Source organism: Stigmatopora argus, chromosome 7 (assembly GCF_051989625.1).
Source record: "Stigmatopora argus isolate UIUO_Sarg chromosome 7, RoL_Sarg_1.0, whole genome shotgun sequence".
NCBI classification, from domain to species: Eukaryota; Metazoa; Chordata; class Actinopteri; order Syngnathiformes; family Syngnathidae; genus Stigmatopora; species Stigmatopora argus.
This window is the reverse complement of record NC_135393.1, coordinates 15,708,198-15,728,264: the sequence shown is the minus strand read 5'-3', so window position 1 is coordinate 15,728,264 and position 20,067 is coordinate 15,708,198. Positions and strand designations below refer to the sequence as shown.

General features: G+C 38.7%; 2 protein-coding genes across 3 annotated transcripts in view; one reads left to right on the top strand and one right to left on the bottom strand.

Moving 5' to 3' along the window:
* LOC144076937 (cytoplasmic phosphatidylinositol transfer protein 1-like) overlaps window positions 1–9,859 on the top strand; it is a 28,270-nt gene extending 18,411 nt beyond the window's left edge. The window contains exons 2-9 of the mRNA XM_077604299.1: window positions 31–179; window positions 871–959; window positions 1,415–1,422; window positions 2,054–2,125; window positions 3,893–3,988; window positions 4,967–5,122; window positions 5,336–5,399; window positions 6,388–9,859. Of these exons, the coding sequence (XP_077460425.1) occupies window positions 31–179; window positions 871–959; window positions 1,415–1,422; window positions 2,054–2,125; window positions 3,893–3,988; window positions 4,967–5,122; window positions 5,336–5,399; window positions 6,388–6,716 (963 nt within the window). The 3' untranslated portion in view covers window positions 6,717–9,859. The remainder of the gene's footprint in view (window positions 1–30; window positions 180–870; window positions 960–1,414; window positions 1,423–2,053; window positions 2,126–3,892; window positions 3,989–4,966; window positions 5,123–5,335; window positions 5,400–6,387) is intronic.
* Window positions 9,860–10,149: 290 nt separating this feature from the next.
* On the bottom strand, window positions 10,150–19,993 carry LOC144076925 (von Willebrand factor A domain-containing protein 7-like). 2 transcript variants are annotated; one of them, XM_077604285.1, is made up of 18 exons: window positions 19,788–19,993; window positions 18,044–18,263; window positions 16,944–17,029; window positions 16,752–16,845; window positions 16,308–16,436; window positions 15,967–16,153; window positions 15,688–15,857; window positions 15,010–15,125; window positions 14,810–14,926; window positions 13,931–14,131; window positions 13,726–13,855; window positions 13,487–13,639; window positions 13,300–13,392; window positions 13,049–13,155; window positions 12,740–12,898; window positions 12,168–12,491; window positions 11,772–12,089; window positions 10,150–10,807 (listed from the first exon to the last, which is right to left on the bottom strand). In XM_077604285.1, exons 1-18 carry the CDS (start codon window positions 19,986–19,988, stop codon window positions 10,367–10,369), a joined length of 3,246 nt encoding a protein of 1,081 aa, XP_077460411.1. In that variant the 5' UTR covers window positions 19,989–19,993; the 3' UTR covers window positions 10,150–10,366. The 2 variants fall into 2 exon arrangements, with proteins under 2 accessions (XP_077460411.1, XP_077460410.1); XM_077604284.1 differs by having other exon boundaries at window positions 13,726–14,131.
* Between the last annotated feature and the right edge of the window lie 74 nt (window positions 19,994–20,067).

Below are 20,067 nucleotides of genomic sequence, written 5' to 3'. Positions count from 1 at the left end.
TTTCTCCTTTCCTCTTTTTTTTTCTTCTAGTACCGGATTGGACAATTATACATGATCAGCAAACACAGCCATGAGCAAAGCGACCGAGGGGAAGGTGTGGAAGTCGTACAGAATGAACCCTACGAGGACCCCATGCATGGCCAGGGACAGTTTACGGAAAAACGGGTCTACCTCAACAGGTCTGTTGCTTAAACTTGGCGACCAGAGTTATTAGAAAAATAATTACCGTATTTTCTCGCATAGAAGCTGTATTTGTAACAAAAAAAGGTGACTTAACATGCACGAAACTGCAAGGTGACAAAGACGAAATGCCATAATGCAAGACAATGTGGTCATTTATTTCAAAATATAGGTCGATCATTAAAATATCACCCTTGATACCTGCGTAATGTGTATCTCATGCTATTATTGCACCTAGAGACTCGGTGATTAGGGATGGTATGACAAAACTAGACCGCTACGGACACTTCCTGGTTGTACTGATCACGTGACTTCCTTTTTGAATTCATCAACGTGCAGGCAACAACCTTTCGAAAAATTGCGAATCAGGGGACGTCTTATACGAGAGAAATTGTAAAATTAAACAATTTTAAGGCAATTATAAGGGTATGGCTTATACACGGAGGCGGTCAATATGCGAGAAAATACTGTAAGTTTAATTATTATTGAATTTGTTGACTGTTACGTAATGCCCACATGCACCTTGTGCAATGTAAAGTATGCAGTAAATTGCTGTGTGTATCCACTAGTATGCAAGTCGCTCTTCTTTTCTAATAATCTGGCCTGTGAGCAAGTGGAGCATAATGAAGGCTTTGATTACGGTAGCCATTGGATCCTTGAGCAGGGCCTCATTGTTGTCTGTCTCTGCAGTAAACTTCCAAGCTGGGCTCGAGCAGTCGTTCCTAAAATCTTCTACGTGACCGAGAAAGCATGGAACTATTACCCTTACACCATCACAGGTAGGTGTTTTACTTACCGCCTGGTGTTCTCACTAGGATGTGACTTGCTTGTGTGGAGTTAATATTATAACCGGGACATAAAAAAAATGCAGTTATTGGGCTTAAACATCCAAACGAAACAAAATACTCTCGTAATTGGACCAATCCGCAGCAAAATGCAGCTAACAGTTGATGATCCTTATGAGAAAAGCTGTCCAAAAGTACACACTTGAAGGCCAAGCTGACATTTAACAACTCCATTCATGCTGGATGGTGACTCAGAAATCACACTTGCTGCCTGTTTTCCCTCATTGCCCCAAACTGAAAAAAAGCATGGATATGTTATAAACATTAAAATATATTCAGCAGACTTTTTGCGCACTATTTTTCCTAAGGTTTTGTGAATATGTAAAAGTTTAATCCTGTTTTTGTTCTTCCTTATGCTTTTCTGGACGTGGTGTATCATCTCCTGGTAGAATACACTGTAAGTATATTTTCTATATTTTTCAAAATTGTGTCTTTTTGAATGAAGCTAAAAGGGAGAACATGAGAAAGATCTGAAGCTTAAACTGAAGAGTGACTCATTATTTTCTTCCACTTACTTTAACCTTCACATTAAGTGAATCGATGCAAGGGGGAAAATAATTTCCCATAAAACATGTCCTACGTAACAACAATAATGACATTGTTAACAAATGGCTATTATGACCTGTGGTTAATTTTAGGAAATATTGGCGATTCCTGGTATAATATTGACCTTTGCCTTTTTAGTCATCTGTTATGTACATGATGAATGTGGACATCATGAGTCACATACTTTTATGGGATGGGAAAGAAGACAGTGACAGAATGTCTATTTATGTTAGTTGGAGGAATTTGCCATACATTTGGATGCTTTGAAACATTTAATTTACTTTACCAATTGATTCAAACGGGTTGATCTTTACGACTTTGGCGTCTCTTTTCGCCAGTTCAATTAAATTATAAAGCAACATTTAGGAAGAGCCCTTTTTTTTTTCTTCCAAAACTCATAGTTTGAAGGTAAATCATTAATGTGCAGCAAGCCTGTGTAAGTCAATTTACATAATTTATTTGTTTCTTTTTGTGTTTTCCAGTGCTCATTTCTTCCCAAGTTCTCCATTCATATAGAGACAAAGTACGAGGACAACAAAGGCATCAATGATAATGTAAGTGCACTCTGAATATAACAGACGGGACATTAAGAGTTTAGATAGCAGTAGATTTGGCACAGTATGACCCATTTGTATTATTGAAGACCACTTTGCAATTATTTATTTTTTTAGAGCGATATAATAGTGCTTCAGTTTTGAATATTATGCTATCAAAGTCCAACATAGGCCAAAAATATGCATCTTTATTCTTTTAAAATGGCATCTTTTAATCAGACAACACCTTTTAAGATTTTTCAAGTACCACAACAAAGTTAAACCATGTTTAATCTATATAAATATTTACTAATGGAATCATTTTTACTTTGGTAATGATTTTAAAAAGGTGATATTTAAATATAAAGGTGATATGCACTTTTAAAAAAGGATATAGTACATATATTTTGGTATGCAGCAGGATACAACTGCATGAGTATCTGGTGTATAAAAATCTAACAATCAACTGTAATCTCCTCCTTGAGGGATAGTTTAGGATTAATGCTGTTCCTTGAGAGATTATGATGACAAAACAGCGTAATCCTGGCACAAGTCCAAAGCTGTACTTAAGGCACAAATAGTCTGTTTCCCTTTTTTTTTTTCCTTCCACGCATAAGAGTAGTTAACAAAATGCAAAGCTTACAGAGAATGTGCAATTAAGAAACTCATCTTTCAAGTAAATTAGGAGATTGTACTGTTTTTGCTAGAAATATATACAGCCAAGCTATAATGTGCCGTTAGTTTATCATCATCATCATACGTCATGCAGTTTTTGCTACCAAATTTGTCAAATGTCAAAGCAAAGATGTTCTTTTCAACATGCAAAATTTTGAATAAAAATGTTATGAAAATGGCCAAATCTGTTGGAAAAAGTGAATATTATTTAAAACAATAATGTTTGTCTTGTTACTGACTTGCTAAGGTTTTGCCATTTACAATTTTGTTGTTAAAAAAAAATGAAACAAGTGTTGTATAAAAGTACAGATTTGGTGAATTACAGCCAGCTGAGTATTTTCTCAAAAGCCATTGACAGAAGTGCATGAAAAGTTACTAAAATTATTTGTGTCCTCCAAACATGTGGACAAATTCAATAGAGTTAATAGTGCTGCAAACACATTTTCTGGCTGGAACAAGTAGCTTTTATAATGCATGATGCATCTAGTTTGCAGTGCTCTTTCAAAGGTGAGTTGGCCCATTTGTGTGGATTTTAAATTACTGGTACATGCTGGACAAACTGCGCAAGCAATTTAAAATGTACAAAATGAGTCCTGTCGCTTTATGTTGGTTTGCTGTTGTGCAAAGATTAAAATGGTGATATAATCTGATTACATTAAAAAAAACGGACCTGCGTGTTCTTCCATTATACTGTTTTTTTAAACATATTTATTCAAGTGTCAATGTAATCTTGTTTTGTGTTGTTCGAAACACATCTTAACACTTTTTAATTTGTATCAGTAACATAGAGGATTTTTTTTTAATGCTCAGAACCTTCCCACCTAAACTACAAGTACACTACAGAGCTTTGATTTTTAATACATATAAATATTTTGTTTTCTGTTATTACACCTACTGCTGCAGCTCAATATCACTCACGTTAATAAGAACTACATTATAGGACTCTTGCGCTTTACTTTTCACTAAATCGAAGTTTTTTTTGTGGCTCATGTATAAGTTACCTCAACATTTATAAGACACAGTAACATAATGCCCCCTGTTGGATATTTCAGGTGTTAGCCAATATTTGAATAATTATTGTCTCAATGTCAACTGAATTGTTTGTTTCAACAGATCTTTGACTCTGAATTGAAAGACCAGGAGAGGGAGGTGTGTTTTGTCGACATTGCTTACGATGACATTCCTGAACGTTATTACAAGGAGTCAGAGGTGAGGTTGACATTTGTGTGTGTGTGTCTCTGTGGAGTGACATGTACAGTGGTACCTCTACATACAAGCAGCTCTACCTACGAGATGCTCGAGATACGAGGAAAATTTCGAGCAAATAATTCGCTCTAGATACGAGAAAAATTTCGAGATGCGAGAAAGCCAGGTGGCCATGACATGAGAGGCTGTTTATCATAGTAGCGCACTGTCTTTTTTTGCCGCATCTCTTTCGTGTATAACAGATATCTACGAGCACTAAACGATTTATTTAGACGAGTTTCTCCTACGCATCGACCAGAAAATGCACAACGCGCATGCGCGGGCAAAAAGAGGGCTTTCTGGGTAATGAAGTATACTCGTGCACAAAACACCGATAGCCAATGGCACACTTTCTCAGAATAAAACTTCATTACCCACAATCAATACGTGGGTAGGCTGAGCTGTTGCATTTCCTGCTTTTCCTTCCTTAGCCTGTTAGCTCCCGCGACCGCTCATTCAAGACTACTTCTCGTTGGCAAGTGGTCGTGCGTTATCCTATTGTGAGGACAATTGTGTGCATCATTTTTGGAATTTTTTGAAGGGAATACAACAGCAAACAGTCCATCGATAGCGAACGTGAGGGTGGAGGCGTGGCAAACAGCTAACCCGGCCAGAACGGAGGTAAAAAAAATTAAAACAAAATTAGAATTCAGTTTTGTGTAAAGTTACATTGAACGTATGTTTGAGTGTGTCTGTATATATTAATCCAAGTTCATTTAAATTTCGGTTACGAGTGGTTTGCCGTAGATAAAGTCCCCCCGAAAACGAATTTTGTTTTTAGACATTTCAATGGGAAACGTTCGCTCGAGTTACGAAAAGATCGACATACGAGCTCAGTCCCGGAACAAATTAAGATCGTATATAGAGGAACCACTGTAGTGATTTTTTTTCAAGTTTTCTGGTTTACTAGTCTTTATAGGCATCTGTAATGCACCCATGCAGGACTTGCGATACTTCAAGTCCGAGAAGACGTCGAGGGGCCTCCTCCAGGAGGGATGGAGGGACACGCAAGACCCCATAATGTGCTCATACAAACTGGTCACGGTCAAGTTTGAGGTCTGGGGTCTGCAGACCCGCGTCGAGCAGTTTGTGCATAAGGTCAGAAACAACAGTGGATGGGATTTGCTTTCTTAACTATTCAAGTCAAAATGGGTTAGTAGGAGTTGGTAGCAATGGTAAAGATGCTCTTCTGATTCTATCAATATTTATGGACATTATTCTTTCCTGCAAATACTGCATGCATTTTAACTCCTAATTATTGAAACTGCACAAGATTACTTGGCAAAAGTGAACCATTTTTTTGTTTTCCAGGTGATTCGCGATGTGTTGCTGCTTGGACACAGACAGGCCTTTGCATGGGTGGATGAATGGATTGGTGAGTCAATATTCCTTTCAACCTATAGTTTTCATGCAAACAAAAAAGATACATGTATCAGTCATTACATTTTTGTTTAAATTAGAACTTTGCTGATTTAAAAAAAAAAAGAGCAACACACTGTCCAAAGGGCTGAATGTCCTCTGGTCATTGTGTTTTTTTCCGTTGGAAATGGTCCAATGGCTCTTTTAATAACAAAAATATAATAGACACCTTATGCTACATTGTGTACTTAATACTTAATATCTGTCTAGTGTATGTACATACCATTTCTATGGCTGTATTTTTTTTAAAAACTATTATTGAGCATGTGCATTCTCCTCACTTGCACCGCCACCTCAACCACACAACTTGCGTTCCCTAACTGCGTTGATCCTCCTGGAATGGCTTGTGTATTCCTAACTTGACTACAAACCCTGTTTTGTCCTCTTCCCCATCTTAACATCGACTCATTTTGCCTGGAAAATAACTGAGCCCATCCTAGTTTTCACCCTGGACTGGATTTTTCTATGTGCTTCATCTTTTAACTTGAGCGTCTTCTATCTCCTCTCCTTCGGAGTCTCTTATGTCTTCTAGTTGAAGGGTTCATCTCAACCCCCAATTTTTGCCACCTTTTTATCACCTTCCCTTCTCTCCCCCCGAGTTGGTGTGACTTTTTGAGTGGAGTTACACATTTTTCTTGCTCCACCCTCCCCCCTTCTTCCAGATATGACTTGGGATGATGTGCGGAATTACGAGAGAAAAATGCATGAGAAAACCAACATTAAGGTTTGCCGTGAACAGGCAGAGCATTCCACCGCAAATCCATCTTCACCGGGTGACGTAGAGATCCGTGACAAAGCAAGCGTATGTGACGTTTTCATTCTGACAGAAAACATTTACAGACCTCGAAAGAGGCGCTAGGAAATCCACTTAGATCTTAATTTAACCAAAAGAAAATCTTGCTTTGTTGGCTACCACTATCTGACCACGTCTCTCCTCGAACCAGACATGACGATGGATGAGGTGAGAGAATTTGAACGGACAATCCAGGAAGCCACCAACCAGAAGATAGGGATTTTCCCCCCGTCCATCTCAATCAGCGAGACCCCCCTGCCCTCCTGTTCCCTCTCCGGCGCCGCCAGCGCCCCCTCCACCCCCCTGTACACTGACGCGCCTGAATCCCTCTCGGTCTCCAAGGACCGGCCCCGCAAAAAGTCGGCTCCGGAAACCTTCACCCTTACCGAGACGTCTCCCAGCAGCGAGTGCCCGGGGTCTCCAACCGACCCACCGTTGTCGCCTTCCACCAGCTCCGATCATCCTGAAGTGGACGAATAGTAGATGGAACATTTTTCAATCTCTCCCCCATGCTTTGTCTTCTCACCATCTCATTAGGTTTAAGTCCAACCTCCAAAGATGGGCGTCCAAAATTTCATGCACACTTTCAGCATTCCCATGGAAAATAGGCTTTTTTTGTTTATTTTTGCATTTTTCAAAAGTTTAGACCAAATGCTCCCCTTTTATAAAGCATAGTCTTGTTTCTTGGCGCATATCACACTTTTACGGATTAGTGACAAGCTCATTATCTTGAGCAACACCTGCGCAATATGTTTTTTTTTGTAATCTGCTTTTTGAATTGAAAATGTCTCAAATATTACCCGGAGTTTCGTTGTCAGTGTGAACGAGCATTGGCACACTCCAAAAGGCAGTTTTTAAACAAACATGCGGTCCTAATTACTTTTTTTTTCAGGCTCAGACCTAAAAAAAATAGTCATAAAAAAGATCCATGCAAAATAAGATCGTGATTTCATGTCATTATCTTTTAAATCCTTAGCTTTTGTTGACATAAGAACTAAGTAACTTATACCACACACAAGATCACAGGTTTCCTTTTGTTTTCGTTTTTTCAAAACACAAAGTGCAGTTGCGCCTCCAATTTCAGGTCTGAAAAACTGTTTTTTTAAGGGCCTACACTATCATCTTTTCATATCATGTAATACCCAAAAGATGAGTGTTGGCACCTCAGGTTTTCCCTCCTCTCCTTTCATATGTCACTGTAAACTTCTCTCCCTGCTTGTTGCCAAACAGCCACGTTTTATATTCCAACACCACCAACGTAATTGTAATACCGAAAACCCTCTGAATGTTTACAGTAATCATAGTTTTTGTCTACGTATGGTAAAGCCATTTAAGCGCGCTGGCAATCTTAGCATGTAACCGAACTTGAATTTTTGCTTGAATGGTTCACACGGTACGCAAATGCCATAATTAAACGATCGCTTGAGTAATTAATCATTGACAAAAGGCATGCCACTTAATAAGTCACAATTGTGGTTAAAAGTATGAAGAAAAACATGACGCAGTTGTCATCAGGTGACTTGCTTCTTCAAAGAGTAGATTTCCATTACTGCTACTTGCACTGATTATAATGATTTATAATTCCCAACCTACACGCAGTCGCTCCGTATAATCTTTTGGTACTTTTTTTTTGTATTTCTATATTAGTTTCCTTTTTTTCTGATGGCAGTGCTAGTGTTGCTTCCTCAAAACGAGTTGGCGACAGCGTTTGTAGAGTACAATGAAGGGCATCTAGCTTTTTCAAATCACTTTGTTTGTATTTTGGGGGGAGGAGGCCATGTTGGAGGAGTTTTTTTCTCGTTTTTTAATTACAAAGTGAAGGGGAGGGACCCTTAAAGCTCTTTCGGAAGATGGAGGCACATGCATCAAGCTGAGTTGAGTGTGTGCTTTGTTAGCTGAGTAGGCACTCTAGCTTAATCACTGCATTGCTCTTGTCTAAATATTGGGCCAGAGAATCATTATCTCTTGCCATGTCACCCAAGTGGTCAGAATATTGTCTCTCTATGAAAATCTAACAGTGTTATATAACAGGATTGCGCTATATTTAGACCAAGTGCTTCTAATCGAAAGTGTATATGCTGCATGGAACGTTCCTTATTTACTTCGGAGAACGCAAGGATGTTTTGTATATGCAGAAATGATCAGATTGATTGCCTCTCCGCATCAAATGATGCAAATGTAAGTGAATGCCTCAATCTTTTTCTATACAAAACGTGAGTGAGATGTAAGCATGCGCGAGAAATCAAGGCCTACAAATGACTTCAACTCAGTGCCTCTGCATGCCATGATAATCCAACATACAGTATATTCGTACTTATGATTCACATTTTCATGACTTTTCGTCAAAGTATTGAGAATAGAGAGTAGAATGTTCGGGGGAAAAAAGAATGCAAGCACAATACACACGAGCTAGACTTGAATGCATACGCGACAGCCACGACGGAACACATTCTGCTGCAAACGCATGTTTTGCTGTCATTTGTGCAATACTTTCAAATAGAAAATATTACCAGGGATTTAACATTGACTCGCATTCAAACTGACCAGATTTGCGGTTTTGCCACGGATCATCCTGACTCTGATATTTAAATTTGTTTGGTATTTGACTAAAATATCATAATGGCTTTGGCGGCAAGGAGTAATTTATTCAATTTCCACAAATCTGTTTCATTCCCGTCGATATATTATTGAAATCCAATGTGCACTTTTTTTTTTCAAGATTTGAGCATTGTGTTTTATTGCAATCTTGTTCGTGTACTTGATATATATCTTAAATACTCTGGACAGTTTCTGATTCTCTTTTGGTATAAAAAAAATCCCCCAAATTGTTGATCATAAACTCTAGCTTTGTATAAAGTATAGAGAGAAACAATCTCATGTCAGGGTTGCATTTAATCTACCATAAAGGCCAATACAGTTAAAAAATAAAATAAAAATAAAAACTCCAGCTATGTAACTGCTCTGTTTAAAAGAGTGCTGTAAATACTGTTGTCAATGAATAATATAGGAGGCTTTGCATTGAATTTTGTTCAGAGATGTCACTAAAGGTCTTTAAATGGACAGAAGGCTCTTCTTGTCATGTGATAACTGCTGGCAGCTTCTTGAACGTATATTTTATGTAAGAAGGAATCTATGTTATAGTCTTAATGGATTCAATTTCAATGGAGTTATGCTACTTATTGGTGGTAGTGCTGCACTTAGGATGTTTGTACTTAGTTAATTGTTGTCCCTGAAGGACATTCCTTTGTTTTTTGGGGGTTTCTCTTAAGTGATGTGGCTGAATTTTGACATGTTTTTGCATAGTACGTTTGGTTCATTTTTTTTTCGTGTGCGTATGGCTATGCTTGAAGGATAATCATTTGGAGGACCAAGTTTTTTCCCCCTATTTTCTAGAGGCACTTTGCATTTTTGTTTATCCAGAAAATTGGGTTTTATAACTCAAATTTGAAGCGTTGAATGACATCGTGATTTTTTTTCCCCTTCGCAATGTGCCCCAGAAAGCATCAATCTGTTAATTGCTGAGTTCTTCCATTTTGATGATTATAATTTTTCTATGGTTCTTCATTGTAATTATTGTTTTCATATTCAGATCTAGACAAATAAAAGTTATTTCATGCACCATATTTGTAATCTTATATGACCTATTTGTGTCAGTTTGGCAGTTAGCAGTGATGACTTAATGTGCATTTTCAGTTACGTTTATCTTATTAACAACAACAAAAAAATCAAGTTATAACTCCCCTCAGATTTTATGTGATTCATATAGTATGGGCACACATAACTAATATGATATTTAATTTGATATTTTATTCATGCTATAAGAATGAAGATAATGACCAAACTTCACCTGTGTACCATGTTTATTAAAATACACATTTTGCTTTTGGATACATGTGCTGAATAGTACAATTTTATCCTAAATATATGACTTTGGTGATACTGATCTCAAAAGGAGTAAAGAAAAAAAACACTTAAAGAGATTAATTTGGCACCCTCTTGTATTTTTGTGCCAAGGAACGATGTCGAAGTGAGTTTATCAGATTCAATGTATTCATGGAAGCATCCATTTTTCATGGCGTTTTGCAATTTTTTTTGCCGCAGGGTTCACTTGATAAACCTCTACAAGACTTTTATCTCCCAAATAGTTGTATCACAACAGGTACCCACACCCAAAGCGACGTACTCACGGCGGGGCCCCCAGCCGCTATAGTGTTGGGGTTCACAATACTAGGAGTCGTAGTCGGAGTCGGAGTTGTAGAGTTATCGGGCGGGGACTCTCTGGCCTGGCCTACACACGTGACTTCATTTCCCGCCATGTCCACCGCAGAAAATTCCACTCTGTCCACACAGCAGGATCCCCGGTAGGAAACCATGATGACCGTCTCCCCATCTGGCCCGACCACTGTGCTCGTGTTGAGGTTCCCTTCAATGACGGTGGTGATGGTTATGTTCACTCCGCTGGCATCAGTCACGTTGATCACAAATTCCCACTCAGAGGAGTTGCAGGACGATGGTGGCGGACAGGTGGACGTACTGCCTACCAGGCACATTGGTGGAGTGACATCATTAGCCTGGGAGAGAGAAAGTGATTGAATAAGTGCAGGGGTGCCACGGCAATATCCCAGAGATGTGCTCAAGGATTTCCACTGGGTTGAGTTTTGTGGTAAAATGGAGGATTTTGTGATGTCGAAGTTGTAGGACAAGCCATATTTACACCCTTAATTATAGTTACAGCAGCATTTTTTTTTACAATAAGTAATGGTAATTAATTTTATTGTTTAGAGCAGGGGTGTTAGACTCGAGTTGGTTCGCGGGCCGCGTTAACTTCACCTCGATTTTATGTGGGCCGGACCATTTTAGATATATTTAGATTTTTTTAAATAAATTGATTAAAAGAACTGGATTAAAAGCCCTGAATATTCAGTTTTTTTATAGATCACAAACTGTTTATTTTAGCTTTTTTTAAATATATTTTTAGATTTTACAAAATGATTTTTGAACTAAAAACATAGAAAAAAATTGATTAAAAATTACAATTATTGATTTAAAAGGGGGAAAATCAGGAAATGTAATATACATCTATGCTCTTCATTTTAATTTGATCCTAAAACAGAAAGTCGGCACTCATGATTTACTTTCCCGGGCCACACAAAATGATGTGGCGGGCCAGATTTGGCCCCCGGGCCGCCACTTTGAGACGTGGTTTAGGGTGTGGGACAGGCAGGAGATGTCGTGCAACGAAGTTAGAATAACTAACACTGGAGTGGAACTCAATTTGCGAATATCTCTACACACGAAATGTTCAGGTTACGAAAGGGGCACCAATGGAATTTTTTTGTCTGTCTTCCAAGTTACGAAAGGCAAAATCCGCAAAATATCGCCACCCACTGACAAGAGCGCAACTACAGACAGCTAACTTCAACATTGTAAAAAAAGAATCCAATTGTGACGCATGAAAAACGTAAAAAAATGTTGAAAATTATAAGTTCCGAGGAAGGGACACGGAATGTAAACGACAAGATACTTGTGCCTCACCCGGGCAATGCAACTGCCCACATTTCCGGCGTTGTCTACAACGGCCAACTCCACTGTGTCTGCGCAGCAGGAGGCCTGGTAGGAAACCATGGTGACGTTCTCCCCATCTAGCCCAACCGTTGACGTTGTGTTGAGTGTGCCGTTCCCTTGGCGGATGATGACCCTGCTAACTCCCGTCCCATTAACACCCGTGCCATTAACACTGTCAGTCACTTCGGCAACGTATGTCCATTGGAACAAATCGCAGCGTGATGAATTCATTGGACAGTCTTCGACTAGGCGGCCAAGCGTACACACTGGCGGGGTAATGTCAGTTACCTGGAGAAACAACGATCTTGTATGAAAACAAAAAAACATGAAACACTCTTAAAATCACATCCATTCTTCTTCTCTTACCCGGTTACCGATTGCAAATCTGAGGACAGCAAAGGTGAGATCGGCCGAAACTTGATCCTCCACCTCAATTGTCATTGTGACATCGCTTCCTAATTCTGCACTTTCAGGAATGCTGAGACTCACGGTGTCGTTAGCTATCCCTCCACTGCCTTCTAGCACGGTGATGGAGATTGGCGACAAAGTTTCAAAGCCGCGATCGTTGATAGCGCGTATTGTGAACGTCTCATTCCCAGTATCGTTAGTTGCGCTTTCAGACATGATGGAGAGAGTGAACGGGATGACGACAGTAGAGCCTGGTTCTAAGTTGGTGCTGTTGATTTGAGTCTGCAAAAGTTGAGAAAGTCAAATAGCATTTAAAAAAAAAAAATCTGATGTGAAAGTTATTATCCATCCTCTGGTGTTTGTCTATCAAGTGTGAAAATTGACAACAAAACTAGGGAACATATCATTCTAATCAAGTTTGTACTGGTTTGTTTACACACACAGCCTTTTTAACACTTTCTGATAAATGGTTACTTTTTTGTTCCGACTTCAGGAGTTCCGGCTTTAAATTGGTAGAAAATTGGGCTTACGGTAAGAGAGAAGGTCGATGTGGAGATCTGAGTGGCGGCCTGCCTCTCGAACATACTTGGAGTTGAGTCCGGCAAATTGCGAAATCCTCTGAGTCGAAGCATAAAATTACCTGCTGGAATCTCATTAAATGTCGCCAGGTAGTCTGTTCTTTCTAAAAACTGAGATCAAACAAACAATTTAAGTGCTCCGAGCTAGTCACAGAAGATCTGAATACAACATAGTCCTTGACGGATTACATTTTCTGTGATAAATACATTCTGCACATTGTTTGTCATAGGTATGTTTCATAGGAAAATGATATAACATGCCTCCAGTGTACCGTTGACCTCTGTTGGCCCTGCGCTATCAAACAATGTGACCTCGGAGGCATTTGAATTTTCTCCAGTCAGCGTGATCAAGATGGTCATATTTCTTCCTGAAAGTTTGGACATGAGACAAATGCTAGTTAGAAAATGGAAATGGGAAATCATAAAATTAAGTAGGATCCCTTTAAAAATGTTCATCCTCTGTATAGTACAGTACAAAGTAGAAGATATTGAATTTGAAAAGTATGTTTAACCAGAAATTGGCCGTCCCTCCCTTGGCAAGAAGTCTGCATCGAGGTCTTCACGGGGTTCCCCAAGGGTGAAGATGAAATTCACTGGACTTTGACCTGGAGTAAGCATGAGGGAAAACAAATGCATACTGTTAGCATCGCTAGTGAACAAGATAATTTGCGGGCCACCTTCAGACATCCGTCCATTGACCTGTAATCCTAACTAAGTAGGGTTCTTCAGAGTTTACGCTGATTTCCCACAGTCCCGTTTCAACGTCATTGTTGAAGCTCAGTCGACGAAGGGTTCCTGCCAAGATCAAAGATGCCAAAGGGCCGCTGCTCTCACTGGAATTCTGCGTTACACCTGCAAAGGTAGGAGAGATGTTCATTATGTACTAACACTTGGCTTTTATGGTTAATTCTCAGAAAAAAGTTCAAACCAGATCGTACCAGTTGGACTGGTGAGATTATAGGTGAGAAGAGAATTCCCTGTAATGGAGAGAATTATGTTCCTTAACGAATTATCAATGGTAAATTGGAAAATTTGATTCGTGGTGCTTCCTTGTTGAAAAATGATAACCTGAAAAAGACAGAGGCATATTTCAATGTCTTTTCTGTACTGTGTTTCCGTGTTTTGGTTCTTCTTTCTTATCACCTTTGCGGTTCTTAGGGAATCCTCGATAATGGTTGTCGCAAGAGCGAAATCGCTATCGTTGACTTCAACGGTCTCGCCCCCGGCTGCCGTGGCTAGGTCACGATACAGCTGTAAGGCCGCTGGCGCCAGTACTCGAGATGTCGCACCGTCAAGTTCTCTTTTGCGTCTTCCGGGCAAGAGATTGGTCAGCAGGAATGTTACCTGAAAATTCCAGAATACACTTAACTCGTGATTTTGCTTGTTGTTTTACGAGGAGACTGGGTGAAGAGTTAAAGTTACAAAATTCTTCAAGTTGTGTCAGTGTTGTTTTCTCATATTTTCATTTTTTTTTTAACTTCACCAGGGCAAAACAACCTCACTTGAGATTTTCTCAGAAGTGCAAGTGTCCTACTTTTTTCCTCCAAAGAGAAAGATTTATTATAAAAGTATTTGGATGACAAAGCAACGCTCAGTTCTTCAAGCCAAAATAATTCTTCTCTCAATGGGTAAGTTCTTTATAATTTATTTACCCTATTATTATTATTATTATTATTATTATTATTATTATATTTTATTTATTTCTTACATTTTTTCCATCCTTTAATTTTCACATATTGCCTCCAGATGATAATCTGTTCACTTTTGTTTACCTTTACCATGTGGCTTTTAATGCTAAAATTGACCTTTCTTGAGCCCTTTTTTTGCTTTGGAAACTTCATTTATGCTTCAAGTTGGAGAAATGTCCAAAACTTCAAATGTCTGTTTCTTTTTAAATGTAAAATGGTAGTCATAACTTAAAAAGACTGACCGGAAAACTTTCTTTTTCTCAATAAGAGCCATTACGGTGCTTTTTTAAATGCCGTCTTTTAGTCATAATCATTAGGACTGAAGAAGACTCACCACACACTTAGTCCGCTCAATAAGGGCAATGATGGTGTTTTTTAACGCCGCATCTTTTGCTGGTGCGTCAGTGAAGACAAATATCTCCGATAAGGGTGGAGCTGTGGTCAGAGCCAGCTGTTAGCGAAAGAGATGACAGGTGATCGATCGGCAGGATTGCATTGACTTTCTTTGAAATGTCTTTTTTAATGAAAATATACCTGTAGTGCGGACAAGCTCAACTCTGGAATGTCACCCCCTCCATCGGCAGTCAAACTATTTATCATTTCTATAAACATATCTCCATCTCCATCGCTTATTTGTGCAGGTCCGAAATCTGAAAATTATCAGGACACTCAATTGTGAGTTTTATAGATTTTTTTTATTTGGGTGACTTTTGGTTCATGCTCGTTGAAATGACTGAATCGGTTGATTTCAATGATAATTAGGAGAATTATTGGCAATTTGGAGCTTGTCTGATGTAATGGATTACCGTTTCTGGTGTACTTTTGATTGATGTCTAACTATACTGCAAGATTGGAGTCCTGATAACAGATATTCTGCTGATTGAAATTCATGGTTTCCTCATTCATTGCAAAATACTAGAGGCCAACTTGAAGGTGTTTTCAGATCGACTCGATCCATTAAATTTGGATTATTTGGCTTTCGGGAGACCTTAGAGTAGGGGTCACTATGTAGGGCATCAATCTAGTGTCTTGAAAGTGTAATCAGTTGATTGGAGTCATGTGTTGCTGGTCTTAGCAGAAACTTTATTGGTTAAATTGCCTGTTTTAAAACAGTTGGAAGAAAAACCAGCAGCGCTTTGGAGATTCAAAGCACGTGGAAAATTGCAAAGTTGGTCTAAACCAAACCAATCTAATATCTAAGAGTCTACCTACCTGGATCATTGAAGGGAACCAGTATGTAGGCTTCTGGCTCCAGTAAGAACCCCCTTCTACTGTTGATGATTTCAGCAGAAAGGATCTTGACATCCTCTATCTCATCAGCCATACTGCCAGTGGTGTCGATGACAAAACACAGCACAGGAGTCTGGAAGAGGCCCATCAGTCTGCAGAAATGCAACAGAGATTTCAATTGGATCTTTTACAACACAACATTTGTAATTCAAACAGGCCTTTTTCAATGGACCGAGCTAGTCCTTCAGACCCTTTTCCTACCGTAGGAAATTCCTCTCTCCCCCAGCTATTCTTATGTCCTCCAGAAGCTCCATCGTAGCAGTTACAGCCAAACTGGCAGCATCATTGTGCAATGAGCCGTGTTCGGAAGTAAGCATGTCCTTATTGATGCCTCCTACTGGCATTCTTCGGCTCGTCCTGTCTAATCCACCGCCGTGGCTGCATTTACCTTGGACAAAATAATATGTATGTGAGCCCACAATGACATTCAGCTATTTGGGATCCTAGTAAATTAGGCCCTCTTTCTGAATGTTTATCTTATTACACTGTCAAAACGTGACCATTTCAATTAATAAAAACCAAACACCGATCCCCAAAGTTACCATCGGGCTTTTCTCCAGAGAAGACGCTAAAGTAGCCTGAAGTGAGAAGCCTATTCTCCAGCACATTGGGCAAAATGTTGTTATCACAGTTATCCCCATCACAATCTCTACATGTGGGAATATTCCGGCCTGCAAACACAAAAATAACATTTAAAGGTTTTTAACTTGCTTTGGATGAACCTCATTTCTGTTTACTGGTCGATAGTTTACATTTCCAAATAACTACTACGACTATGAAGACAGCTTGGCGATAGTAAAGGATGAAATGACTGTGTCCCATTAGAAATGGAAAGAAATAGGAATTTCTGCTTTAGGTGATACAAAGTACAGTACAGTGCAGTGAATATGTTGATGGACATTTTTAATAATATGTAGTACGGTTATAGTATGATGGTAAAAATACTATGCTGCAGTGGAAAAATTGCCATAAATTCCATATTTTACCTGCCAGGTTTTCAAGGGGTTGGTCAGGGAATATCAAAACATTGTAAGGAGCCGTGTTCCCCAACTCCACCCAGTTGCTGTGGCTGTAAAAGTCCTGTACAATATAACATTATGCACACATCACTATTATGGGTTCCATTTTCATTTTCAAAAAATAGCAGCACTTCATTATCAACCAATTGTTACACTCACCTGCAGTGTGTGAAGTATTCTTCCCAGAGTTACACGCGCTGTTTCAAATCTACCCAGCCTCACATTGGCCTTCACAGTAGCCACACCTTGTCAGGATAAATTACCGGTGAAACTTTGTCTTTCTTTTAAAGGTTATCCTAAATTTATTTTTGGCATGCCGCAAATATGTTACCTTGTCGTCAAAAGTCCGACCATGTACAGTATTAATCTGTGACATCGTTTCAATAAGGTGGCTTATTTGGTTAAATGGAACAACAAAACATTCATGACGAGCTTGCAAACTAGACAAAATGTCAAGGGAGGGTTTTGGGGGGTCGTTTTTACTGCTTCCCTCAAAATCAAAAAGAAGAATGCTTATTTACTGAGCAATTAAAACTCTGTCAAAAACCCTCAAACAAAACGACCCACATGTTTACAAGCCTGGGGTCCATTCACTGGCTCTATCTCGACTATAAACGGCATATTTACCACACACTAGATATGATGGAGCATTGTAGTAGTATGCCCTAGAGCACTGGTGTCAAAGTGGTGGCCCGAGGGCCAAATCTGGCCCTCCGCATCATTTCGTGCGGCCTGAGAAAGTAAATTATGAGTGCCGACTTTCTGTTTTAGGATCAAATTCAAATGAAGATTATAGATGTAAATTGTATTTCCTGATTTTCCCTTTTTTAAATCAATGATTGCAATTTTTTTTCTTGTGTTTTTCATTCAAAAAGCATTTTGTAAAATATTTTTAAGATATTTTCTGTTTTCCACTTTAATATTGAACGTAAACAAAAAAAAATTTTTCCTTTTGAAATGAAAAACAAATGATTAAAAGACGTTTTTCCTTACAAAGAAAATAAGCTCAAATTAATATTGTTTTAGATCTTTAAAAAACAGAATATTTAGGGCTTCTGATCCATTTCTTTTAATCCAATTAAAAAAAGAAAAATCTAAATATTATATCTAAAAAGGTCCGGCCCACGTGAAATCGAGTTGATGTTAATGCGGCCCGCGAACCAACCCGAGTTTGACACCCTTGTCCTAGAGAGTTTCCAACTTAAAGTACAATCTTTATATTTCCCCTGAGGTCATGTTCAGGTGAAGAAAAGAAGTACCTTGTGTGATTAAGTCCTTTCCTCTTTGGAAGGATTCATCATCAAAATGGTGCGCATCACTAAATGCAAAAAACGCATCCACACGAGCATTTTCTGCGTAAATATCCCGAATGGATGAATGGAACAATAAACTGGAGAGGAATACTATGAGTGAGGAGGTGGTGCCTAGGATGGCGGAGCACGTGTCGTGTACTTGTTCGATGGTTAGATTCTCATCAATCTGAAGAAAAACAGAATACATGGCAAAGTTACTTATAATGACACACATGGGGTCAAATCAACTGTGAGTCATTTTAAGGAGAACAGGACCACAGGTTCATCTTACGTAAAAACCTGCCTTTTGACTTCACTCTACCACAAGGAAATGTAACAGATCTATATTAGGCCTACAACAATTGCCAAACTGCATTTATTCATTTGACGTGTTTTCCTTCTTTGAAATGGGTGTGCTGGAATTTTCTTCCTGCTTCTCTAATGACTACGCCTTTTGCATTCTTAGCTAAATGAGTTATAATTTGGCTCACTTTCACTTTGCACAGGTAGTTAGTTTATTTTTGTACCATATTTTGTTTTCTTCCCCTCTTGGATGTTTGTGTCCTATGAATGTCTTCATTAGATGCAATCATATCCGATGAGGGACACTTTTGAATGCCAGTTACCAGCTAGTAATTCCCAGGGTATATATTTGTATGTTGTAACTATGCCTCCCATGATAATTAGAACGAAGCTAGCTTGTTGAACAAGCTGGCAAAACAGATACTCTGATACAGCCAGTTACGGTGGTGTACCCGGGTTCAAATGTGACTTGGAGTACCTTTTTATATATTGACTTCAACTGAAGTTTAGTAAATTTAAAAGTTCGGGTTCAAACAACTTATCTGAAGTCCTATTTTGGATTGGATAACTTTATTCATCCCGTATTCGGGAAATTTCGTTGTCACGGTAGCAAGAGGGTGAGAATGCAGATACTCTAGGAAAAGCATTTTAGACATATATAGATGGGTAATAAGTAAGTTAATGAATAAATAATTACATGAATAAATAAATAAGCGTGTTCCTGAAATATATATATATATATATATATATATATACACACATATATACATATATATATATATATATATATATATATATATATATACATATACGCACATATACACATATACACACATATACACATATATGCACATATACACATATACGCACACATACATATACGCACATACATATACGCACACACATACGCACACACATACGCACACACATACGCACACACATATACGCACACACATATACGCACACACATATACGCACACACATATACGCACACACATATACGCACACGTACATATACGCACACGTACATATACGCACACATACATATACGCACACATACATATACGCACACATACATATACGCACACATACATATACGCACACATACATATACGCACACACACATATACGCACACATATATATAAATATATATATATATATATATACATGCATACACATAGATGTACATGTATACATAAGGTAGGTCTTAACACTCAGCCATTTGTTTTGGTAAATTTTCTTCAATTTCTTTTGTTTAAGGCATTTTTTTAACCATCAAAATGAAATAAGTTGTTTTAAAATGTTAAGTCCAACAAACCTATAAGTGTGAAAACGTGCTGTAAATACTTGATATATATGCTCAAAATACATTATAGATGCAGGCATGAATGGGAATTCCTTTCTTACTGTCAGACTGAAGTCCCCTCCATCCAAAGCAGCAATGTCTCGGCACACCTCTGCCGTCTTCTGAAGAATTGCCCTCGTGGTTATCTCTTTGTGAGATATGGACTCGTTTTCGGATCCATACAGAGGTTGGAAGCTTTGAGTTAAGCATGTGAGGCCGAGGACCACAGCCACTGGAAGCAGGAATGACCACTTGGTGCTCATGATGATGATGAAGGTGAGTGGTAGGGGTGTCAGGGATCACTGGAAATAAATGAAACTTTAGGAAAACATAAAATTGTTT